General features: G+C 37.5%; 1 protein-coding gene across 1 annotated transcript in view; it reads right to left on the reverse strand.

Moving 5' to 3' along the window:
* Window positions 1-27,354, reverse strand: part of Ercc6l2 (ERCC excision repair 6 like 2) — a 95,035-nt gene that overhangs the window by 22,058 nt on the left and 45,623 nt on the right. The window contains exons 13-17 of the mRNA XM_021180506.3: window positions 18,433-18,532; window positions 15,302-15,454; window positions 13,723-13,803; window positions 11,531-12,662; window positions 757-911 (exon numbers count right to left, since the gene is read on the reverse strand). Of these exons, the coding sequence (XP_021036165.2) occupies window positions 757-911; window positions 11,531-12,662; window positions 13,723-13,803; window positions 15,302-15,454; window positions 18,433-18,532 (1,621 nt within the window). The remainder of the gene's footprint in view (window positions 1-756; window positions 912-11,530; window positions 12,663-13,722; window positions 13,804-15,301; window positions 15,455-18,432; window positions 18,533-27,354) is intronic.

Genomic DNA, 27,354 nt, shown 5'->3' on the forward strand with positions numbered 1-27,354 from the left:
AAAAACCCGGAAGAGACTGAATTATATACTTCTCTTCTTTCATAGGAGAAGTAGTTTGGGGTTATGATTTAATATGTACAACCCTTAGAGGTTGCTTTGAATTTGGGGACATAGGCTCATTTTAAAAAAGTGAAACTACTAGTCAGCTCCGTATTATTGGGCATTTTAGTTTAGGTTTGTCATTTAATTTGTCTTAGTTGCTTTTCTTTGCTGTGATAAAATGCCACAATGAAGGCAACATATGAAAGAAAAAAGGTTTATGTGGTGCTTAGAGTTTCAGAGGGTTGGAGTCCATGACCATCACTGCAGGGAGGCTGCTAGCAGGCAGGCAGGCAGGCAGACTAGTGATAGGGTAGGCAGAGGTGCTAACTAAGGTAGGCAGAGGCTAAGGACTCACAACTTGATCCATAATTCAGAGGCAGAGAAAGAACTCTGAAGATGGTTAGAATCATTTGAAACCTCAGAACCTGCCCACAGTGACACACCTCCTTCAACAAGGCTACTCACACCTCCTAATCCTTCCAGACAGTTTCAACAACTGGGGACCTGGCATTCAAACATATGAGGCCCGGGGACCATTCTCATTCAAATCACCACAAATTCCGAACATTTGTGATTACAACTATTATGTTATATGGCTTTTCAACACTTAGCTGTGTGTCTCTTAACAGATTTAACAGCTATTTTGAGGGCGTAAAGAGGACCCTATTGATAAACTTTTGTGAGAAATGAGATTAAAAACTAAACGTTTCTTACCTTAGAACTGCAAACAGCGACATTAGCAGGGAGCTGGGAAAACTGCTTCAACTCAAACACATCACGTGTTGCCCATCGGCTCATGTGGTTCTCAGCTCTGCTTGAGCCGATCACATTCTGATTTGAGTGGATATATGCCACTTCCTGAACACCATCTAGGAGGCAACAATATTTATCACGTAATTCATCACTATGAAGCAATATGGTTCTATTATCAACGGCACACTAAGAATAGGAAATACTTCTCTGTTATTTCCTCTATTGTTTGAGACAGTCTTGCTATGTAGCCAGGCTAGTTTCAAACCTGTGATTCTTCTGCTTCAGTCTCCTAGCTATGTGTGCATGTATGCCTTCCTGCTCCACTTTTCCGAATTCCACACAGTGCCTTACTTTGTCGCCCTGGCTGGCCTGGGGCTCACCAGGATGGTCTTGAATTCATAGAAATCCACCTCCTCTTGAATCTGCAGTGCTGGGGTTAAAGCTGTTCATCATGACACCTGGGTATGCTTGATTTATTTTAAAATTATTATCTTTTTTGTTTTCTCGAGACAAAGGCTAACTCTGTAGCCCAGGATGGCCTACAATTTATGCTAATTCTATCTCAGTCTCCCGAGTATTGTTTAAATTACAGGTATAAACCACTATGCTTAACTGCTTGCTTTATTCTGAAACTTTAAAAAAAATTTATGTTATTATCACAATGTTTTCAAAAGTAAATGGAAAAGAAGTTCAAATATATTGGTCCAGGCCAACTTAGAAAGGACTTTCTACTTTCAACAATATAAGAGCTGCTGAGTTAAATTTAAGTAATAAACTTTAAATTGAAATCTGAAATAGAGATATTTGTCTGTGAAAATCATGGTTAATGGTCTTCCATAGATTTTTTTTTCTTTGTTAATTTCAAAATGTTTGGGCATGTAAGGAGGTTTATCTGCTCCTCTAAAAGAGTACTTGATGGCACTGATGGAAGGGATCATGGGTTTATGACCAGGGAACTGTGTCTGATCGGTGGGACTTTGTTTTTTTGTTTGTATTTTGTCCTTTTTGTACACCTGCCCAAAGAATGTCAAGATGAGAGCTTTTTAGGAAATGAAAAAAAAAATTAACTCATAGCTTTTATCTAAAAGAGATTTTAAAAGCTGTATTTTTTTTTACTGCTTTGCTTCTAGGCTCTAATAATTTATTTTGAAATTGTGGTCATAAAAGAGGAGGCTAGAACTGAGGACTGTAAAATATCCCTCAAACAGCCCTGGCAATGCCCTCAACACTCTGCTGTTTTAGCCCTAAATTGCCCAGCAATCACCAAGCACAAAACACAAGATACTGCTACATCATGTAGTTAGGAAAACATCTACTTGCTACATAAAATTCCACTACTTCCAACTGCTGACACCTGCAGCTACAAAGCTCAAGTGATTATTTTTAAAAGCACTGTAATAATTCCTTAAGCTTCTAATTTCGCTCTAGTAAACAAACCAGTTGATAATCCTGTATTGGGTCAATACTGGTACCAAAATATACATATATATCATAGGGAAAATTTAAATGAGTCTTAACCATAATAGAAAGCCTAATGTGTAAATAAATAAAGTTTAACAATTAAGGTGCCTGTAGCACTTTTTTTTTTTTGGAGACTGGGTTTCTCTGTGTAGCCCTGGCTGTCCTAGAACTCACTCTGTAGACCAGGTTGGCCTCGAACTCAGAAATCTGCCTGCCTCTGCTTCCCAAGTGCTGGGATTAAAGGTGTGCGCCACCACTGCCCAGTTCTGTAGCACCTTATTTCATAGTTCTCCACATGATTTATGGGAAGTAAGTAAGACACTTGTAAAGCAATGCCAAAATGATCACTAAGCAGTCTGAATAGGGGCTGTTCATTCCCTCAGAATCTTCAAGTGAACTCAAATAGTGACTAGACAATACAAGTAGACATCTATGGACCACATGAAAACAAAATTAGATGGCAAGACACCCCATGAGCCCTAAATTACCAAATTACCATCAGTGGAGGCAGTCTGCCAATAGAAACTATAAAACATCAGTTCTCAACTTGTGGGTTGACAACCCTTAGGGGGTGTCAAATGACTCTTTCACAGGGGTCAACAAAGACCACTGGAAAACAGATACTTATAACTCATAACAGAGCAAAATTACAGTTTTGAAGTAGCAATGAAAATAATCTTATGGTTGGGGGTCACCAAAACACGAGGAACTGTATTAAAGAGCTACAGTGGAGAACTATGAAATAAGGTGCTACAGAACTGGGCAGTGGTGGCGCACACCTTTAATCCCAGCACTTGGGAGGCAGAGACAGGCGGATTTCTGAGTTCGAGGCCAGCCTGGTCTACAAAGTGAGTTCCAGGACAGCCAGGGCTATACAGAGAAACCCTGTCTCAAAAAACCAAAAAAAAAAAAAAAAGGAAGAAGAAAAAAAAAGAGCTATAGCACTAGGAAGGTTAAGAACCCTGCGATATAGTATCCACATCTGTGTTATGGAAGAGGAAAGCTACAGGGTGTGGCATATGGCAGATCTAAGAACAGGAGACCCTAGGATAGCAACATTCCGAGAGAATTAGAAGGCACAAAGGGCCACTCAGAGGTAAGCAGCTTCTGGGAAGGCTTCTGCTCTCCAGAGTTGAGGGGATCATAAGAAGGCCTCAGGAGGCACTGTAGTTAGTAAGCTTACTATATAAATTCTCACACTGGCCCACTAACCAGTGCCCAAACAAAGAGAAGCAATGTGGTGGTGGTGGGGGGGGAGGGGAGGGGAGTAATCAGAGTGGGCAGAATAGTAGGGTTCAATAATAAGCAGGAAATAAAGGACCAAGCAGCAGAGACATCCTTGCCAGAAATGACGGGTTCAAAAAGAGATGAAAGCCACAGTGGATCTTAAATAAGGTAAGAACATGAAAGAAGACACAAATTAACAATATAAATCATAATTAGAGTAACTTAGAAATGAGTGATAGAATGTCTCAAAAAGACTTAGACATTAAGAAAATGTTCTTTGCAAATGAAGACTAATCTAGAAGAAACATGAAGAAGAAATACGATAATGACAAAAAAATCCAGACAAATGAAAAATTAAAATTAATTTTAGAGTGATGAATTCTCAAGACAGGCAACAAAGACAGAACATCTGAACAACTGAAAGATGTGAACAAGTAACTAACAACAGCACAGATGTTCCTGAGAGACCAAGAGGAAACTACAATTGCACATGAGAATACGAACTTGGAATGCAGACAAACACAATCTGGTAAAACCATTGGACAGCAACGGTATTGGAAGGAATGAAAATGAAGCTATGTACTGAATACTCAACAAAGTGCCAGTCAAGGATTCACAAAACATTATCACAAGAGTGGCAGTGAAAAAAAAAAAACAAACCAGTAATACTGTCTTAAAAAATTTACTAAGAGAGAGCACAGGTGTCCGCCCAGCCTGAGAGGCTTCTGCCACAGGTTCCGCGGGAGCCAGCTTGGTTCCGGGACTCCGCGGAGGGCAGTCTGCACAGGTGACAGTGTGGAATACAGAGGCCAGCAGTCTCTGGGACAGGGAGAGCCTCTGAGGCGGCGCCATTTTCGGCTCCAGACAACCAGCCAACTTCCTGGTCAGAGCACAGATGTCCGCCCGGCCCGAGAGGCTTCTGCCTCAGGTTCCTCGGGAGCCAGCTTGGTTCTGGGACTCCGAGAAAAGTAGTCTACACAGGTGAGAGTGTGGACTACTGAAACAACGGCTTCTGCTTCTGGGAAAGATCCTGTTTTGGGCCTTCATCTTCGGCCAGGAGGAGGTCCAAACACCAGATAACTGTGCACCTTCCCTGAAAGAGGAGACCTTGCCTGCAGAGACTGCTCTGACCACTGAAACTCAGAGGAGAGAGCTAGTCTCCCAGGTCTGCTCATAGAGGGTAACAAAATCACCAGAGGAACAATCTCTAAACAGAGACAACTATAACAACTAACTCCAGAGATTACCAGATGGCGAAAGGTAAAGGTAAGAATCTTACTAACAGAAACCAGGACAACTCACCATCATCAGAACCCAGCACTCCCACTTCGACCAGTCCAGGGCACCCCAACACACCTGAAAAGCTAGACCTGGATTTAAAAGCATATCTCATGATGATAGTAGAGGACATTAAGAAGGACCTAAATAACTCACTTAAAGAAATACAGGAGAACACTGCTAAACAAGTAGAAGACATTAAAGAGGAAACACAAAAATCCCTTAAAGAATTGCAGGAAAACACAACCAAACAGGTGATGGAATTGAATAAAACCATCCAAGACCTAAAAAGGGAAGTAGACACAATAAAGAAAACCCAAAGTGAGGCAACGCTGGAGATAGAAACCCTAGGAAAGAAATCTGGAACCATAGATGCGAGCATCAGCAACAGAATACAAGAGATGGAAGAGAGAATCTCAGGTGCAGAAGATTCCATAGAGAACATCGGCACAACAATCAAAGAAAATGGAAAATGCAAAAAGATCCTAACTCAAAACATCCAGGAAATCCAGGACACAATGAGAAGACCAAACCTACGGATAATAGGAGTGGATGAGAATGAAGATTTTCAACTCAAAGGACCAGCAAATATCTTCAACAAAATTATTGAAGAAAACTTCCCAAATCTAAAGAAAGAGATGCCCATGAACATACAAGAAGCCTACAGAACTCCAAATAGACTGGACCAGAAAAGAAATTCCTCCCGACACATAATAATCAGAACAACAAATGCATTAATAAAGATAGAATACTAAAAGCAGTAAGGGAAAAAGGTCAAGTAACATATAAAGGCAAGCCTATCAGAATTACACCAGATTTTTCACCAGAGACTATGAAAGCCAGAAGAGCCTGGACAGATGTTATACAGACACTAAGAGAACACAAATTCCAGCCCAGGCTACTATACCCAGCCAAACTCTCAATTACCATAGATGGAGAAACCAAAGTATTCCACGACAAAACCAAATTCACCCATTATCTCTCCATGAATCCAGCCCTTCAAAGGATAATAACAGAAAAAAAACCAATACAAGGACTGGAACCACACCCTAGAAACAACAAGAAGGTAATCCCTCAACAAACCTAAAAGAAGACAGCCACAAGAACAGAATGCCAACTTTAACAACAAAAATAACAGGAAGCAACAATTACTTTTCCTTAATATCAATGGACTCAACTCCCCAATAAAAAGACACAGACTAACAAACTGGCTACACAAACAATACCCAACATTTTGCTGCTTACAGGAAACTCATCTCAGAAAAAAAGATAGACACTACCTCAGAATGAAAGGCTGGAAAACAATTTTCCAAGCAAATGGTATGAAGAAACAAGCTGGAGTAGCCATTTTAATATCTAACAAAATCAACTTCCAACCCAAAATAATCATAAAAGACAAGGAGGGGCACTTCATACTCATCAAAGGTAAAATCCTCCAAGAGGAACTCTCAATCCTGAATATATATGCTCCAAATACAAGGGCAGCCACATTCATTAAAGAAACTTTAGTAAAGCTCAAAGCACACATTGCACCTCACACAATAATAGTGGGAGACTTCAACACACCACTTTCACCAATGGACAGATCATGGAAACAAACTAAACAGGGACACAGTGAAACTAACAGAAGTGATGAAACAAATGGACTTAACAGATATCTACAGAACATTCTATCCTAAAACAAAAGGATATACCTTCTTCTCAGCACCCCATGGCACCTTCTCCAAAATTGACCACATAATTGGTCACAAAACAAGCCTCAACATATACAAAAATATTGAAATTGTCCCATGCATCCTATCAGATCACCATGGACTAAGGCTGATCTTCAATAGCAAAATAACTAATAGAAAGCCAACATTCACGTGGAAACTGAACAACACTCTTCTCAATGATAACTTGGTCAAAGAAGGAATAAAGAATGAAATTAAGGACTTTTTGGAGTTTAATGAAAATGAAGCCACATCATACCCAAGCTTATGGGACACAATGAAAGCATTCCTAAGAGGAAAACTCATAGCTCTGAGTGCTTCCAAAAAGAAACTAGAGAGAGCACACATTAGCAGCTTGACAACACACCTAAAAGCTCTAGAACAAAAGGAAGCAAATTCACCCAAGAGGAGTAGAAGGCAGGAAATAATCAAACTCAGGGGTGAAATCAACCAAGTGGAAGCAAGAAGAACTATTCAAAGAATCAACCAATCAAGGAGCTGGTTCTTTGAGAAAATCAACAAGATAGATAAACCCTTAGCCAGACTCACTAGAGGGCACAGGGAAAGCATCCTAATTAACAAAATCATAAATGAAAAGGGAAACATAACAACAGATCCTGAAGAAATCCAAAACACCATCAGATCCTTCTACAAAAGGATATACTCAACAAAACTGGAAAACCTGGATGAAACGGACAAGTTTCTAGACAGATACCAGGTACCAAAGCTAAATCAAGATCAGGTTAATGATCTAAACAGTCCTATATCCCCTAAAGAAATAGAAGCAGTCATTAATAGTCTCCCAACCAAAAAAAAAGCCCAGGACCAGATGGGTTTAGTGCAGAGTTCTATCAGACCTTCAAAGAAGACCCAATTCCAGTTCTTCACAAACTATTCCACAAAATAGAAATGGAAGGAACTCTACCCAACTCATTCTATGAAGCCACAATTGCTCTGATACCTAAACCACAAAAAGACCCAACAAAGATAGAGAACTTCAGACCAATTTCCCTTATGAATATTGATGCAAAAATCCTCAATAAAGTTCTTTTAACCGAATCCAAGAACACATCAAAACAATCATCCACCCTGACCAAGTAGGTTTCATCCCAGGGATGCAAGGATGGTTCAATATCCGGAAATCCATCAACGTAATCCAGTATATAAACGAACTCAAGACAAAAATCACATGATCATCCCGTTAGATGCTGAGAAAGCATTTGACAAAATCCAACACCCATTCATGATAAAAGTCTTGGAAAGATCAGGAATTCAAGGCCCATACATAAACATGATAAAAGCAATCTACAGCAAACCAGTAGCCAATATCAAAGTAAATGGTGAGAAGCTGGAAGCAATCCCACTAAAATCAGGGACTAGACAAGGCTGTCCACTCTCGCCCTACCTATTCAACATTGTACTTGAAGTCCTAGCCAGAGCAATTAGACAACAAAAGGAGATCAAGGGGATACAAATTGGAAAGGAAGAAGTAAAAATATCACTTTTTGCAGATGATATGATAGTATATATAAGTGACCCTAAAAATTCCACCAGAGAACTCCTAAGCCTGATAAACAGCTTCAGTGAAGTAGCTGGATATAAAATTAACTCAAACAAGTCAATGGCCTTTCTGTACACAAAGGATAAACAGGCTGAGAAAGAAATTAGGGAAACAGCACTCTTCTCAATAGTCACAAATAATATAAAATACCTTGGCGTGAATCTAACTAAGGAAGTGAAAGATCTGTATGATAAGAACTTCAAGTCTCTGAAGAATGAAATTAAAGAAGATCTCAGAAGATGGAAAGATCTCCCATGCTCATGGATTGGCAGGATCAACATTGTAAAAATGGCTATCTTGCCAAAAGCAATCTACAGATTTAATGCAATCCCCATCAAAATTCAACTCAATTCTTCAACGAATTAGAAAGAGCAATCAGCAGATTCATCTGGAATAACAAAAAACCTAGGATAGCAAAAACTCTTCTCAAGGATAAAAGAACCTCTGGTGGAATCACCATGCCGGACCTAAAGCTGTACTACAGAGCAATTGTGATAAAAACTGCCTGGTATTGGTATAGTGACAGACAAGTAGACCAATGGAACAAAATTGAAGACCCAGAGATGAACCCACACACCTATGGTCACGAACCCACACACCTATGGTCACTTGATCTTTGACAAGAGAGCTAAAACCATCCAGTGGAAAAAAAGACAGCATTTTCAACAAATGGTGCTGGCACAACTGGCGGTTATCATGTAGAAAAATGCGAATTGATCCATTTCTATCTCCTTGTACTAAGGTCATCTAAGTGGATTAAGGAACTCCACATAAAACCAGAGACACTGAAACTTATAGAGGAGAAAGTAGGGAAAAGCTCGCAGATATGGGTACAGGGGGAAAATTCCTGAATAGAACAGCAATGGCTTGTGCTGTAAGATCGAGAATCGATAAATGGGACCTCAAAAAATTGCAAAGCTTCTGCAAGGCAAAAGATACCGTCAATAAGACAAAAAGGCCACCAACAGATTGGGAAAGGATCTTTACCTATCCCAAGTCGGATAGGGGACTAATATCCAATATATATAAAGAATTCAAGAAGGTGGACTCCAGAAAATCAAATAACCCCATTAAAAAATGGGGCTCAGAGATGAACAAAGAATTCTCACCTGAGGAATACCGAATGGCTGAGAAGCACCTGAAAAAATGTTCAACATCCTTAATCATCAGGGAAATGCAAATCAAAACAACCCTGAGATTCCACTTCACTCCAGTCAGAATGGCTAAGATCAAAAATTCAGGTGACAGCAGATGCTGGCGAGGATGTGGAGAAAGAGGAACACTCCTCCATTGTTGGTGGGATTGCAAGCTTGTACAACCACTCTGGAAATCAGTCTGGCGGTTCCTCAGAAAATTGGACATAGTACTACCGGAGGATCCCGCAATACCTCTCCTGGGCATATATCCAGAACATGTCCCAACCGGTAAGAAGGACACATGCTCCACTATGTTCACAGCAGCCTTATTTATAATAGCCAGAAGCTGGAAAGAACCCAGATGCCCCTCAACAGAGGAATGGATACAGAAAATGTGGTACATTTACACAATGTAGTACTACTCAGCTATTAAAAAAAATGAATTTATGAAATTCCTAGGCAAATGGATGGACCTGGAGGGCATCATCCTGAGTGAGGTAACCCAATCACAAAGGAACTCGCACAATATGTACTCACTGATAAGTGGATATTAGCCCAGAAACTTAGGATACCCAAGATATAAGATACAATTTGCTAAACGCATGAAGTTCAAGAAGAACGAAGACCAAAGTGTGGACACTTTGCCCCTTTTTCGAAATGGGAACAAAGCACCCATGGAAGGAGTTACAGAGACAAAATTTGGAGCTGTGACGAAAGGATGGACCATCTAGTGATTGCCATATGCAGGGATCCATCCCATAATCAGCTTCCAAACGCTGACACCATTGTATACACTAGCAAGATTTTGTTGAAAGGACCCAGATATAGCTGTCTCTTGTGAGACTATGCCGGGGCCTGGCAAATACAGAAGTGGATGATCACAGTCAGCTATTGGATGGATCACACGGCCCCCAATGGAGGAGCTAGAGAATTTACCCAAGGAGCTAAAGGGAACTGCAACCCTATAGGTGGAACAACAATATGAACTAACCAGTACCCCGGAGCTCTTGTCTCTAGCTGCATATGTATCAAAAGATGGCCTAGTCGGCCATCACTGCAAAGAGAGGCCCATTGGACTTGCAAACTTTATATGCCCCAGTACAGGGGAACCCCAGGGCCAAAAAGGGGGAGTGGGTGGGTAGGGGATTGGGGGGGTGGGTATGGGGGACTTTTGGGATAGCATTGAAAATGTAAACGAGGAAAATACCTAATAAAAAATATATTAAAATAAAAAAAATTTACTAGAAAACAAGGTCCAGATGATCCACATGCTATATAGACATTTACACAGGAAGGAAAGCAACTGTAGTATTTCTAGTCACCTATACACCAGGAGGGAGTGAAACCAAAGCAGTAAAGCAAGAATGTATAGACATATCAATGTCTCTGGCAGGTTAGACACAATGTATCCATTGTAAAAATGGAAAGAAATAGAATGGTATGTTTAAAAAAAAACCCTAAAAGAATGTGTCTAGTGATGCTCTTGTAGTAATAACACTGAGCAAATGCTCTCTTATGGACACACCTTCAGCCTTTACTGTGGTACCATGTCAACTCATCCTTTAACTATTGTGTAGTATGGGACAAAACAAATAAGCAGTTATGGACTATTATAACTAAATCAATTTCTGTATATAGACAAGAAAGAGAACTTTGTAATTACCAATATAAATATGAAAATATAAATAATTCATGACGTATATTCATCATCGTGTACAACTATGGATAAATATATGTATACATATATTCATACATGTATAAGTGTATAACATATATTAAGATATGTAATTACAAGTAATATGTATATACATAAAATACAAAGACATACATACAAATAATATATGACCACTGAAGTTTCAGAAATCCTACTCATTCACAGGTAATAAAGACATCAAGCATGACTGACTGCTGAGAACGGTGAGCAAAATGCACATTGAGAGAAACTATAAGTAAATTCTATGGTAGTGAGAGGATGGAGGAGGATTCTTACAGACTGCAGACTACATGAAATGAATGAAGTGGACAAGGCTAAACTATACCATCACAGAATATACATCCATGTAACAAAACCTTGGCAATATATGTAAGGAATGACTGACTATACATATCAGAATAATTGGTTGTCTGGCACACAGAGGCTGTGGTGAGTGTGGGTGGGTCACATGGAAGGGCATTACAGGGAAACAGCAACTCTCTATCCTGTAGGTAGCCAGCCCTGTATCCTGCCACTTCATTACTTCTGCTTCAAAGCAGCATCTTGATTTTAGAGCTGTTTTAATGGCTAACTGAACAATCTCTCATAGAATATGTACCTTTAAAAAACAGTTATTTAGAGAAATGTTTTCAGAATGTTTATTTACCTAATATTTTATCCATTGAGTTGCATATTTGCTCTTGACTGACAAATCCTTCATTTAGAAAACTTGGTGGTTTTCTTGACATAAAAGTGTTATTTTTCTTATCTGGGCCAGGCAGCTTGGGGGACAAGCTGATTTTATCTTTTACAGTTTCTGTTCTGTGACTTAGTTTAGTGAAACTCAAGTGGCTGACAGATAAATTGTCATCTGAGGATGAAAAATCCTCAATAACCTGAGAGCTACGGTCTCCATCTGCTGCACACACTTGATTTGCTTCCTTTGCTGTTACAGGAGAATTATCAAGTTTCCTTTTGTTTTCCTTTTTTCTCTTAAATTTCAAGGAAGTAGTGGCTCTTTGCTTTCTTATTCTTGACTTGGGGAACATGTCAATGTCATCAGACTCATCGCTAATATCATCTGTACCTTTTCTTTTCCTAACAGATTTTGAGGTCATGTTCTTGAGACACAAGAGATATGAAACTGGTCCATTTCCTCTGCCACTGTTCTGTCTGCCATCACCATGATTTACTTTCACAGGGTTTTCTGTTTCAGAATCTTCAGATTCACCTAACAGCAGCTTAAAGCGTCTATGGTTCTTGGTGGTTCTCTGAGTGGGATACTGTGTAGGAAAGATGACATCACTGTCTTCTGACTCTGTGTCTCCCTGTCCCATGCAATGATGTCCAGCTGTGCAGTGATCCTTTGTCTCATCATCAGATTCTGAAGAAACATTCTGTTCTAAAGTCTTCTCACTTTTATCAGAAACACATTTTTCATCTGGAGTTTGGATGTTATCTGATTTCTGATGTTCTGAAGTACAAACAGAGTCCCAAGTCTTTTGACGAGCAGCCTGTCTGGCTTCTGCAGAAAGACACATGGGTTGCTCATCAGAACTTCCGTCACTGGAGACAGGGTTTCCATCGCCATCCTGGCCTGACTTATACTTTGCCTCAAACAACTTAGAGAATCCACACTGTAGCAAAGTGAGCTGTGCTGGGAAGCCTGGAGTTCTACTGGTGTCAGAGACTTTGTGTTGATCAGTCTTTCCCAGGGAATGGCCCACCGACTCCTCATCACTGATGTCGCTGTAGAGCTCACAAACATCTGTGGGCTCTTGACAGTCAGGGTCTCTAGGCTACATGAAAAGCAGATAGAAACATTAGAAAACACAAGGGAAGAGTTGTACGCAGTGGTGCATGTTTTTAGTAAGAAAAGCAAAGGATTTGAAAAACAGACAGGAAGATCAGGGGTTCAAGACTATCCTCTGCTTTACCTGGAATTAAAGGCCAGTCGTGACTATATGAGACCCTGTCTCAAGAAGAAAATTTGCTACAAAATTATATCCAATTCCCTTTTCAGATAACCCAAGTTAAGGAAAAGCTTCAGTTCCCTAAAATTGAGGCTTAACTTGTTGAGATTTTGGGAAAGTTATCTAAAACTTCTACCAATATTTGACTTTTGTGTTTATCTAAATTAAAAACAAAACAAAACAATCAACCTGGGCCAGCAAGATGACTCAGAGGGAAAGGCACCTTTCACCAAGCCTAACAAACTGAACCTGATCCCCAGGAACCAACTTGGTATGCATACAAAAATAGGTGAATAAAAATGAGTTTCTTAAGTTAAGGCCACTCTGCAACACAGAAAAAAAAAAGAAAAAAAAAAAAAAAGTTAAGGCCACTCAATTCACATAAATTTAAATCTCAAAAACAAAACAAAACAACCCCAAAAAACAAGAACCAACAAATTATCCAGCAAGAATAGCAATGTAAAAATCTTCTTCATGTTTCCTGTACCTTACACCTAAAAGGGTCTCTGGTGACAGCATAGGGTCTCAGAAATGATAATGAGATCTTAAGGTCACAGACTTAAAGAATACAATACTCGCTCTGATTTACGGAATGGTTTTGATACACACTAATGGTCATTTCTCTATTTAGCTTGTCCTTTAATAAAATAATAATAACAATAACAATAATAATAAATAATAAAGCTGGTGTGTTCACTAACACAGGATGTTGAATTTGGGGTTGACTGCTCCTGAATTTGTTTTTATAAATATTAATCACTGTAATAATTATTTTCATTCACTTTGTATCCCTGAGTTTTTAGAAGTTTCTCTTTTTTCATACTGAAAAATGAAGGAAAAGAGTAAAGGAAAAAGATGTCACAGTCAATATTTTCTGGTTACTCACTGTTTCTAGTTCTTGTGCTGAAGGTTCCCCTTTCAACCATGTTGTGGCTGTCATGATGCCAGCTTCCACTTGGCCTTCCCTCTGTAATTTCCACAAGGAAGAATATACACAGCTGTAAATACAGGGTGAAAACAACCAAAAAAGAAAACAGAAACAAAACAAAACCAACCAACCAAACAAACAAAAACCAGCAAAGGCAGGCTAAGTGTAAGAGGGTTTGCATTCGTAACAATACTTTCTCATTTGCCAGGTAAGAAACTCTTTCAGTTTCACAGAATACAAAACTAGTGCCTGTGTTCAATTTTACTAAAAGCACTGTTGGAAGGCACACAAGTGTCAAACATTTGCCTAAGAATTCTGCCTGCATCAGCTGCTCTTACATAATTAAAGAATACACAATAATACTGCCCCATCCAAGCATCTCAATGCTGAGTGTGCAAAGCATGATGCTCCAGCTTGTGTCACTTGTGCATGTGCTATTCGTATCTTCTACATAACAGTATTGGGCAATTCAACTACTTGGAGTCATTAGTGATGTAGAACACTAGACACTACTGAGCAGGACACAGACAGTACCTGTCTTCTCTCCATCCACAGATGCTCGTCCTTAAGGATCAGAGATGTTGACATTATATATGACACTCACAGCACATGTCCATTACGGGAATGTCCTCCACCTTTGCCAGTGCTCATCATGAATGACTATTGGAGCAACATGTAACACTGACAGTACATGTCCCGTGTGTGAATGTCCTCCGCCTCCATCTAGACTGCCATTGCTCAAAGACAGGGAATAATTTTTCTTGAACTTTATTTATGATGCTTACTAAATGAAGTACAATTAAGATTTTACTACAAAGTCCCAGAAGCCAAGGGAAATAATCTGGAGCTCTCCTTGGCTGGCTCATCATCTATGTAGTAAGGAGATGAAAAAGAGTGATATTCCAGGGCTGTATGATCTCCACACTAATATCAGCTGGAAAACAGGTCAATATTCTCAGTGTTCTGGTAAATTAATGAACTAAAGGAATTTTTAAAGCCATGTAAGTGTCTCATTTGAAGAATAAGAAACATCTGTATTGAACATGAACATAGTGGAGAGTTTGAAATATTGGTGTGGAATTTTTATTGGGAACAGAAAATAAAAAATCTCTCAGAGACATGAGAGTACATCGCAGGGAGTATTTTGTAACTTCTAATCAAAACATATTTTACAGTTTTGTTTATTTAGGAAAAAAAATCTTAATTTTTTTTAGTTCTCAATTTCAACAGCTGTTTTCAAACTAATAAATCCCTCTCAACTCTGTCTGTCTGAAAATGGCCATGGAGGTCATATTATCTCATATGCAGATTGGACTCATAATGCATGTGTATTATCTATAAGTATCCATGAGTAAGTTTTGGCTTTGAGGTACAATTCATTTCCCACTTCTTTAAATGTAGAAATTCTAAACATGTATTTTTGAGAAGGAATACCAAAAATTTCTCTGAAAAGGAAATACCAATTGTATTTCAAACTCCCTGAGTGACAAAACTGTACTTAAAACATTATTGAAGAGGTCACAGAACAACTTCACACCTCCAGGATGTCTCTCGTAAGACATGACCCTTGGGACCTTAGTTTGAAGAGGTTGTGGACACCAAAGAGCTCTCCTCGATGTTCTTTTGATCCTTGTACTGCTTCAAAGTATCGCTTGGCATTTTCACTTCCAACCACCACACAGTGAAGTTGCTATAACAGAAAAACACAAGATATTTTTGAAGTGTTTGCTCCAACAGTATGTCAGAATTTCCTGGCACTCCCTGTATACACACAACTTTAGCTGGGGCTGGCTGGATAGCCTTAGGGAGGAGATTTTGTTTTAATTTCCCTGCAGATGTTGCCATTATGGTGAAATAATGATAATCTGGCCACCTCATTGGAGCACGCATATTACATTTTCTATTTTATCATTGAATCAAGATTACATTATTATAAATGTTTAATAATGTACGTTGACATCTGAATACACATTTCTTCTTTAAAATTATTACATTAAAAACTAATATTGGCAGAATTATTATATTCCTTGTGTTACAATCTAAAGTATATAATAAACATGTGGATACCAAGCTAACTGTATATTTAATAACAGTGACAACTACTGTAAAACCCTAGAACTGCCATCCTCAAGAGTTTTAAGACTACCAACCATGGAGCCATTAAGGATGTATGCCACTTTAGCATCACCACATGGATGTACTCTCTACTGCTATTTCATAATGTAATGTAAACATGTAAAATGTAAACATGATCTCTGAGAAACCCTGTGATGCATGAGTTCAAATGGCCCAGAAAAAGAAGAAAAATAATAGCTTTAGGAAGGAGAAGGCAAACATGGAATGTGTTAACAAACAGAAAATTTGGGCAAGTTTGAAGTTCCGTGAGCTGTTTTTCTGTAAAATTTTCTACATAAAATGGTATGTATGTGTGTACATATGTAATCCAGGTATATGAGACAATTTCAAAATGCCAAACTTGGTTGTATATGGTGTTCCAAATGAAGGAGCAGAGGTCTGGATAAATGTTATTTTAAACCACAGACTAACTGAGTCAGTGCACATAAGCACAACACATTCAAATCCAAGTCCTTTTACCAAAATCTAAGTACTTTTACCTAAAATGGCTTGTTATGTACTTCTGGGCTTTGAGAGTGACTTTCTTGTGCATACCAGTAAAAAGCGTGAGCTGTCTTTCTTGTTTACTTTCAGTGTTTCTATTTGTTGCTTTCACTCTGGAATAGACAACTGTTGACTGCATTCATTGTGTGCAGCAGAGAAGAGTACATGCTAAGGCATCTATCAAGACTATCATTTAATACTCTAAGGAGTCCTTTCTTGTGTTAGTGGCTGACACTGCAATGAGAATGTGTAAGTTGTGTCTGACTTTCTGGTAGTTTCCCCCTGGTTGAGTCTCTCTGGGTCTCTGTCTTTTCTGTCCTTAAGGGTTTCCTAAACAATTTCTGGACCCTTGAGAAACATTCTATGTTCTAACGTATTTATAGTTGGTTTTTTTCTTACTTTTTATTCTTTTCTCCAAAGAATGTGAGGCTCAATATATGTATGTTGATATGTATCCTTGTTTCAAGTTCTAGGCTATCTTCAAAGCATGTGTTACACCTTTTCCTTATATAATCACTACCTTATCTTTGTATATATCATATAAAGTTCTAAACACTAAATTACACTGTCTCCTGAAATTTTTGTTACATATTATTATACAGTACATAATAAGCCATTTTGGGTAGAAGTAAAATGCATGTAATAATAGGTTGAAAAAACACTTACATGATTAAGGAAACAGTAATGAGGACTAGTCTAAGTACACAAAACAACAGGTCCTAAGGAGCAGCCTCATGTTTTTCTCGAGTGGTTAAGCTAGAATAGGAATTAGTTCAAGTAATTGTGTCATATCAAAGACCAGAAACCAAATTGTTTCCTTCAGACCTAAATGATTTAAGAAAATACACAGACTGCTGTGTAAATCCTATTTTTAGAATGAAGAAGTTAGCATGAGTTTTAAGATTGGATCATTTTTAGTAACGACCACCACATGTGACAGATGTTTGTTCTTAAATAGATGCCAGCCAAATATACAGGGAGCAATTCAAATTTAATACTTGTAATTAAACTTGAACCTCATTCCAGAGCTTCTCAAATGAGCAGTTCTAAATGAATAAATGTTTATTTATAGGTATAAAAGGAACATAAATTAATATCCTACACATTATTAAAGAGCCAATGAGATTTCAGATAAACATAGAGAGCACCAAGCAGCAACAGCTGAAGCTCAAGCTGCACAATCTTATTTATTGGGCGTCCATTCAGTCAGTTTTCCTATGGTGCTCCTCATGTCTCTAAGGCGGTGCTCTGCAGTTAGTGTCCCTATGGTGTATCTCTCCTAGCTCTAATCTTTCTTAATCTTTTTCCTGTTTATGCACATACAGAAGAGGATGACATAGGAACAACAGCCTGAAGTGAAAAGAGGAGGTTTGTTAAGGCTGTAAGGTAGCTTAGACATTCTTGTTGCCATGAGTTTGAGATCAATGCCTCGGTGTACCTGGAACTCAGCTATGGCACACATACCACACCTTGGCTCACCATTTGGGGAGCTGTGCCTTATTATTTAAATTGTGATCAGTAGACTAAGAACTGGCATTCCTGGGAGCTAGTTAAAAGTGCATTCTTGGGCTGTACCTCAGACCTGCTTAATTAACAAAATCACTAGGTGATTTAAATGCACATTAATGTTTAAGAAATATTGCTTAAGGGGCTGAAGAGACGACTCATCGGTTAAGAGCACTGGCTGCTCTTCCAGAGGATCTTGGTTCAATTCCCAACAACCACATGGCAGATCACAACTGTTTGTAACTCCAGTTCCAGGGGATCCAACACCCTTAAACAGACACATGCGCAGGCAAAACATCAGTACACATGAAATTAGAAAAATAAATTTTAAAAAAGGGAAATATGGCCTTAAGAAACTTTCAGGAGTAAAATACTATAAACTTAACAATTTACTCTATGTCACAGAAATATATTTAAGAGTATATTTGATAATTTTAGTAAATTCCACACTAGGGTAAAATTTAAAACTTCTTTATATATTTGTTCCTAATTTCTAAAAATAGACAGATGTACCTTCTTACATAGAATGGGAGATATCCTTACCTGCTTGTAGACCTGGCGTAAGTACATGATCTCCTCCACTGTCCCCAAGGATATTAGCCTAAGCACTTTAACGTCTCTACACTGTCCAATCCTATACGCTCTGAAAATTAAAAACACTAAGTCAACTGAAACAGACTACAAAAGGTACAAGGAAACCTGTGGCAGAGGGGATGCATCCATTATCTTAATTGTGGCTATGGTTTCACATAGTCATCAAAACTTACCAACTGTAAACATAAAGTAAGTCAAGTTTACCGTATATATGCCAATTATATCTTAATAAAGTGAGCTAAAAACAAAAACATTAAAAAAGTACCCTCTTAAATACCAAACTAAAACTCAATCTTGTTAAAACTAATTAATTGGAAATGTCTATGACATGCAGGTTTAAGAGCTGATACCCATCTCCTGGGTCTGAGTGAATCACTCAGCTGCCTAGTACCCTAGTACCCCAGGTTGTGTTACAGACCATGACACAAGTTACTACTCTATGCTGACTCCCCACAGACCTACGGGTCTGTTCCCTGTGACTTCTCAAACAGGCTTTATTGGATGCTGTGAATGAAGTCACATCCCTAAACACCAGTAAAGTTTTTGCCATGCAAACATGACGACCTGAGTTTGATCCTGGTCCCTACGTAAAAACCAGGTGTGATAGCAAGAGTGTGGAGACAGTAGGATCCCTGGGGCTGGCTGGGCAGCAAGCCTAGCCGCTTTGGCACGATTCAGGTCAGTGATAGATCCTATCTCAAGAAACAAGGTGTCACTCCTGAAGAACAAGTACTCATACCACACACATATACACAAAAAACAAATTACACAAATAGAAAGTACAAAGTCACACCAAATGTTCCAAGACCAAAGAAAGAAAGGAAGAAACAGAGAGAAAGAAAGAGGGAAAGGGAGGGAGGGAGGGACAGTGGTTTCTGTTTCACTCTGGATTTTACTTGACTGCATGGAATCAGAACCTGAAACTGCCATTCTATGAACCTAAGTAAGTAGCTAACTAAGGCCACTTTGCCTCAGCTTCCTGCAAAGTAAGACAGGACAGGCACTAGCATCAAGTTAAATGAGAGAATTCATGGAGGCCATGGAGTACCTGGCTCATAATAAACATAAGTGCAATTGTTGTCTTCTGTCCTTCTAAATGCATCTTCACAGTTTTATGTAAAAGGTTCAAAACTAAAAGAAAATATTATTAGTTAGTAAGCCTTTCTGCCTTAAATAAATAAATAAATAAATAAATAAATAAATAAATAAATAAGGACAGGGTTTCCTTATCTAGCTCTGCTGTCCTGGAACTGTTACTACATAGACCAGGGTGGCCTCTACCTCCAGAGTGCTGAGACTAAAGGTGTGTGCTAGCATACCAGTCCCCTTTCTGCCTCTTAGGCTTTCTGTGTATTGCCATTTTCAAAACTGTAATGTATTCTCAATTAATGATTTAATTTTTATGTCATGTTAAAAATAGTAATTTCTTCTATAATTTCTTTGCTTCTTTGTTTGCTTGCTCGTTTTCTAAGTTATACCATCCTTTTCATTCACTTTCAGTCTTTTCTCAGAAATTAATTTAAAAATAGAGGCTGGAGAGACGACTCAGTGATTAAAGGTAGTTGCCGCTCTTTCAGAGGGCTTGACTCCTAGTACCCAGTGAGCTGGCTTATAACCATCTGCAACTACAGTTCAGGTGATACAAAGTCCCCTTTTAGCCTCAGTGGACACTGCATGCACATAGTGTACATACATACATACTTAATACACTTAAAATACAAATAAAATCTCAAAAGAAGAAACCAAAATATAAATTAATGTGAGAACTAAGTGGTCCACAGTGATTTCACTAGTATTTATTTCTAAACAAAATAAAACACATCTCTTTTGATTTTATTTTCAAGATGATAAAATACATACAACATCAAACTTAATCATTTTGAGTTTACAGATGAAACACAGAAAGTAGATTCAGTGCTTTGGAATCAATATGATATACAGATTTTCCTCATTTCAAATTGAATTCTTTACTGACCAAACAGCAGTTCCCCACCCCTGCTCAGCAGTACCCAGGAGCCACCATTCTGCTTGGTGTGGTCACCATACATGTAAGAATACAGGTAGAGGTAAGAACATCTTGTTGGCATTCCCTAGACACCATTCTTTTTCAGAGACAGTCTTTCACTGGCCTGTTGTACAAATTTGGCTGGGCTGTCTAACCAGCAAGCCCCAGGGCATCTATCTACCTGTTTCAAAGTTCCCAGTACTGAGATTATAGGCAAACTCCCCAATGCCCCGTGCTGTGTTTTGCTTGTTTATTCTTTACACTGGTTGTGAGGGACCAGAGTCATGTCTTAAGCACCTTACAAACTGCGGTGTCTCCCTCCCACTACTATGCTACTTTCTCTACTGATATGATCATTGTCTGTGGATGCAGTATGAAACTATACAGTGGAATAGTGAAACCATACAGCGTGTGTCTTTTTTTTTTTAGGCAGAAAAATGCAGACTTTCCTTGTGGCTGATAATCTAGAATAAAACATTCAGCTCTTTACCACTGACTACGGCACTAGTTTAATTTTTTTATAAATGGTTTTTACATGAAGATAATTTTCTTCCATTCTTAATTTGATGTGATCTCTAAATCATGGTTAAATTTGTCAAACAACTTTGCTGCATCAACTGAGATAACTGAGCACGTTTCTTTCCTTATTTGTCAGGGTGGTACATCACGGTGATTTGTGTATAGTGTCTGACCAGTCTTTTGCACACCAAAATTAATCCTTCTCTGTATCATCTGTTCAACCTGCTTCTTAGTTTTGCTTGAACACTTAACTATTGAATAATTAACTATCGTACTATGTACAAGGATACTGGTCTGGCATTCTCTAGTAGAGTGAATTATTGGGATTAGGTTACATAAGGCAGGTCTCACAAAATACAACTCAAGTGATTCCTTATCATCAATGTTTTGGAAAATTTTGCAGTAGTGTTGATTATCTGTAGGACTCTAAATAACATCCTCTGGTTTTTGGCTTCTCTTTGATGGATTGTGACTGTGAGTTCATCTCTTTACATACACATGTATCATAGTTTTCTATTTCTTAGTCAGCCTTGCCAGGTTGTATGTTTCTAGGAAAAGTGTCCATTTCTCCTAGGCCATTCAATGTGTTGGTATAAACTTGTTCACAGTACTCTGATAATCAGATTTCTGTAACTTAGGTAGTAATGCTCTTTTTCATGATTTCTGTGTTTGAGCCTTCCTCTTTTCTCTGAGTTAATATTTCAATATTTTCAAAGACCCAATCTCATATTTCTTAAAAAAATATTTTACTATTTTTTTCTTTTCTAAGCTATGTTATTTTCTTCCTTTTTTCTAACTTAGGGATTATTTTTTTCTTTTCTCTTTGAAGTAAGATTATGGATCTAAAACCTTCTTATTAAGGATTTCCCTCTTATTTCCACTTTCACTATATCCCATAAATTTTCAAGTTATGTGTTCATGTTTCAAAGGTATTTCAAAATTCCTCTGCTATTTCTTCTTTGACCAGTTAAGGGTTTTGAGTGTGTGCTGTATTTGTAAATATTTGAGTTTTTCCTTCTGCTGCTGACTTCTACTGTCTTGTCTACTGCCAATAAAAAATAAAATACTGAACAATTTATTTTTAAGAGTATTAAGGCTTTTTTGCTGATTAATATGTGAATGCTACTCTAGAGAACATTTCATGTGTACTGAAGGAAAGCACAGTTTGCTGATGCTCTGTTGGAAGAGAGCATCTGCCACCTCTACTCTGAGGTGCTGCTTGGTCCTATCTGCTGCGACTTGTACCATCCGTCCAGGATGATTCTGAGGTAAGATAGTCTCTCTCTACTGCTGCAGAGCTGTTGGTTTCCCCTTTTATTCTGTCAGTTGGCTTCGGAGTGTCTGGAGCTTCAGTGTTTGTATACTTTTGTTTGTAACTGTTATAATTGTTGGTACACTGACTTTTTAAAAAAATCATTGCACAATGTCTCTCTTTTACTCTTATAGCAGGTTTTGACTTAAAAATCAATTTTGCCTTCTATTAATACAATACCTCTGTTCTTTTGTTGTTGTTTTAGTATCTTTGTGGAATGTCTTTTTTCATCCCTTCACTTCCAACTTACACATATCCTTAAATCTACACTGAGACTTTTATAGATATCATGTAGTCGGATACTCCTTTTAAATCTGCTCTTACATCTCTCCTTTTAAATCTGCTCTTACATCTATGTCTTTTGATCTTGGAGTTTAATCTATGTTTAAACAAGAAAACAAAGGAGGTCTTGCTTTTGCTGGTTTATTTGATTCTTGAGATAGGGTCGCTCCCTAAATGTTCTGGAATTCACTATGCAGACCAGGCTGGCCTCAAATGCACAGAAACATGCCTGCTTCAGCCTAGTGGGTGCTGAGATTAAAGATGGGCACCTTTATGCTCAGCCATCTCTGAGGTTTTTAACTGTTGTTACACTTCCTCCATTACTGATTTTCCTTTGTGTTTTTAGTTAATTTTTTTTCAATGACACATTATGAATCCTTTCCTCTGTTGTTTACATATATACACAAAATAAATATACATGTATATATGTTACAAATTATATATTATAAATGTACAGATAGATTCATAAACATGTTATGAATTTTCCTTTTGATTTCTGTTGAAAACAAAAGTAACAACTCTATTGGTGTTTGTATTTGCCTATACTGGTGAATTCTATTTCCATAAGGATTTGAGTTACTGTTTGCTGTCTTTACATTTCAACTTAAGTTTTCCCTTCAGAAGTATTTTGGAGGAAGCACTAGTAGTCAAAGATTTGTTCAGCTTTTGTTTGTGTAAGAATGACCTAAGTTCTCCTTTTTTTGTGAATGACTGTCCTGTTCAATAGTAAATTCTAAATTAATGTATTTTTCTGTTTCCAGTTGACATGTTAATATACATGTTAATTATTATATGTTGTATATTATTAAATATATATTCAAAGTAGTAATATATTGGATACTAATATATTTAGTAAATAAGTATATATAATATATATTGGAATTATCTCAGTGATATATATACACATATATGTATGTATGTATGTATATGTATATATATATACTATTACTTTAAATCCATTAGCACACTGCTTTCTGATCTGCTAGGTTTATGCTGAGCTAATTGCAACTAAGCCTTTTAGAGATCAGTTTTACACAATATGCAGCTTAATCCTGCCACTTCAGGCCTTTCTCTCTGTTTTTATCTGCTGTCAGCCTGAAAAAGTCTTGGTGTAGATCTCTTTGGAAATATCTCAGCATGGAATTTTTTCTTTCTTGTATTTTCCCTCAAACCGAGGAAGCTTTTCAATAATTATGTCTGCTTTTTTTTTCTGCTGCTGAAAACTCCATAACGTACAAAGTGGACTATTTGGTGAGAAGAAAGAACCAATATAGAAAAATATGTCTTTTTGGTGAAATTTATTTTTCCTTCTTTTAAAAGATTTCTTTTCAGGCTTGATAAGTTGAAGTTTACAGATTCCCTTTCTTCTTTCTGTTTAAGTCCATGCTAAATCTAGTGAATTTTTAAATTCCAGAACTGAATGGCAGATCCAGAATATTTGTATTTTTGTTCTCATAAATTTTATTTCTGTTGATACTCTCACTTTGCCACCAGTATTTTTCTAGTATTCTTTAGTTCTTTCTCTGTGTATTCTTCCAATTTTTAGATGTTTATTTTAACGTCTGTCTTGTATGTGTGCTGTCTATCTTTAAGGACGTTTGAGAGACTGATTTGTTGTTACTCTGAAAAGACCATACTTTCCTGTTATAATTTCAGAACAACATAAAATACTCCCAATACTTCCAAACACTTACAAAGTATATAAAAACAACCATAGGGGTTGGGATACAGCTTAGTGGCAGAGCACTTGCCTAGCATGTGCACAGTCCTGCCATGCCAACAACTGGGGAAATAAAATAAAATAAAAAGATCATAATTTGTAGTAGAAATCACATTACATGTCTCTAGATGAAAGATAAAAAGGCCTTCTGTTGAAAATCTGTCATTTGAAAAAACAGCTATTTTTCCCAATCTTTGCAGACAATCTTCGCTTCTTTTCTCTGCTGTTTTCTTCCCTCTTCTTGGTCTCTTTTCTTCTCTTCTCTTTTCCAGATTGTTCTCCTCTGTCCAACTTCCTTTTCTAGGTTCTCTTCTTTTCTCTGGACTCTTCCTTGTTCTTGCCACTGCATTTTCTTTCTCTGTTCTCCTTTTTTCTCTGCTCTCTTTCTTCTTACTTCTTATCATAAGACTCTGGGCTTGGAGTTGAAGTAACTATTACACCATTCTGATGCATCATCTCTTCTTTGCTTCGCAATGTTTCTGTTAAATTCTATTAAGAATTTACTTAATACTAATATTGCCATTCTTTATTAAGTTGATTACCATCTTTATAGTAGTATCTTATATATTTTTATATCATGTATATATGTTTCTGTGTATGAATCTGAATGTATCAATCTGTGCACAGAACTGCAGTGCCCTAAGAAGCCAGATACATCGGAGGTTGTGAGCTGCCCAATATGGGTGCTGGGAAGAGAATCTGGGTCTCCTGCAATAGCAGTACATGCCCTTAACCATAAAGCCATTCTCTCTGGACCCTTATATTTCATAAATTTTTTTTAGTCTTTTGCTTCTTTCTTATTTTATACGTTTCATAATAAGTGTATGTCCGAATTTAACTTTTCCATTTTATCACCATTCTGCTGTTCCTTCTTACAGAGTTCTAACCTATTCAAATGCACACGCACAATCACATGTGCATACACTCACAGAGATATACACACTTATGAAATAAAATAATGAAACCACAGAGCAGTGGCTCTCAACCTTCCTAACACTGTGACCCTTTAATACAATTCTATTTCATATGGTAGTACCCCCAATCAAAAATTTATTTTTGTTGCTACTTCATAATAATAATTTTGCTACTCTAATATATCATAACATAAAATATGTTTTTTCCGTGATCTTAGGCAAACTGTGAAAGACCTATATGTAGAAAACCACTGCTGAAGAGTCTCACTGCATTTGTAGAAGCAGAACATATAGAGGGTAGAACTTGTCACTGTATATTCAAAGGTTGACCAAATGACCACTGTGCCTCACTTTTACAAAAAATGCTAATTTTTTCTAGCATTTAAAAATAGCACTGTTACCAATTTTTGAGACTTGATTAGGATATTGTTTCCTGAAAGGAAAGAAAACTTCTAATAGTTTCTTCTAACACAATCCTGATGCTTCACTATAATTATGTTGAGCTCCAGTTCTTAACTATTGATATTTTTATATCATCCTTCACTGTTTGGGAGAATTTTTCCTTTATAATTAATTGCAGGAAGCTTCTAGCCACGCTATCAATAATTTTTATCCCTAACTATACACATTACACCCTTCATCTGACCTTCTCTGAGCACTGGGCTCAGGCCACCAAAGTATATTCCTGAGTTCTCAGGAGTCAGATTGCTTTTAATCTCGCCTCACATACTAATGTGTCAGTCACTGATCACAATCACAAGTCAAAGTAGTTTGCTTTCTCAGGAGGTCCTAACTGTAGCCACAGAAGAGAAGCCTGACCTGCAGAAATGAGTCTGATTCCCATTTATTGCTAACTTGATTTTTGGGGCAATTTGTTTTTATAAATCCTCTTATTTCTCACTCTGGGGCATTTTAGTCCTCTTCATTTTCAGAATTGGAAATATAACAAAGATAAACATTCCATCTTCCCAAATAATTGGAATAATCATTATTTTTACTGAGCATTTGGCAGCTCTTCAAATTTAATCATGTTCTTAAGAAATATTGATAATTCTCTCCTCTTTCTTCAGTCTGCTGTCTTTATTTCTGAACAAACAAATGATGGGTTTTTTTGGGGGGGGCAGGGGAACCTTTCTTTCCTTTCTCTTTATTCATATTCTATATCTATTTGATTTCACTTTGTTTCACATATACATCCTTTTACTGTATCTCTATTATCATTCAGACTTGCTAATAAGTTTTATCTTAGCAAAGGCTTTAATTTCTGAGAACATTTCTACTAGCTATACATACTTTTCCATGTGACATCATATCATATCATACTTCTTTTCCTCATTTTAGTCCCTTTAATGCCTGCTTTTCAGAGCAATTCAACAACAAAAGGAGATCAAGGGGATACAAATTGGAAAAGATGAAGTCAAAAATATCACTTTTTGCAGATGATATGATAGTATATATAAGTGACCCTAAAAATTCCACAAGAGAACTCCTAAACCTGATAAACAGCTTTAGTGAAGTAGCTGGATATAAAATTAACTCAAACAAGTCAATGGCCTTTCTCTACACAAAGAATAAACAGGCTGAGAAAGAAATTAGGGAAACAACACCCTTCTCAATAGTCACAAATAATATAAAATATCTTGGCGTGAATCTAACTAAGGAAGTGAAAGATCTGTATAATAAAAACTTCAAGTCTCTGAAGAAAGAAATTAAAGAAGATCTCAGAAGATGGAAAGATCTCCCATGCTCATGGATTGGCAGGATCAACATTGTAAAGATGGCTATCTTGCCAAAAGCTATCTACAGATTCAATGCAATCCCCATCAAAATTCCAACTCAATTCTTCAACGAATTAGAAAGAGCAATCTGCAAATTCATCTGGAATAACAAAAAACCTAGGATAGCAAAAACTCTTCTCAAGGATAAAAGAACCTCTGGTGGAATCACCATGCCTGACCTAAAGCTTTACTACAGAGCAATTGTGATAAAAACTGCATAGTACTAGTACAGTGACAGACAGGTAGACCAATGGAATAGAATTGAAGACCCAGAAATGAACCCACACAGCTACGGTCACTTGATCTTTGACAAGGGAGCTAAAACCATCCAGTGGAAGAAA

This window comes from Mus caroli, unplaced genomic scaffold (assembly GCF_978045245.1).
Source record: "Mus caroli unplaced genomic scaffold, Mus_caroli_1 scaffold_15, whole genome shotgun sequence".
Taxonomy (NCBI): domain Eukaryota; kingdom Metazoa; phylum Chordata; class Mammalia; order Rodentia; family Muridae; genus Mus; species Mus caroli.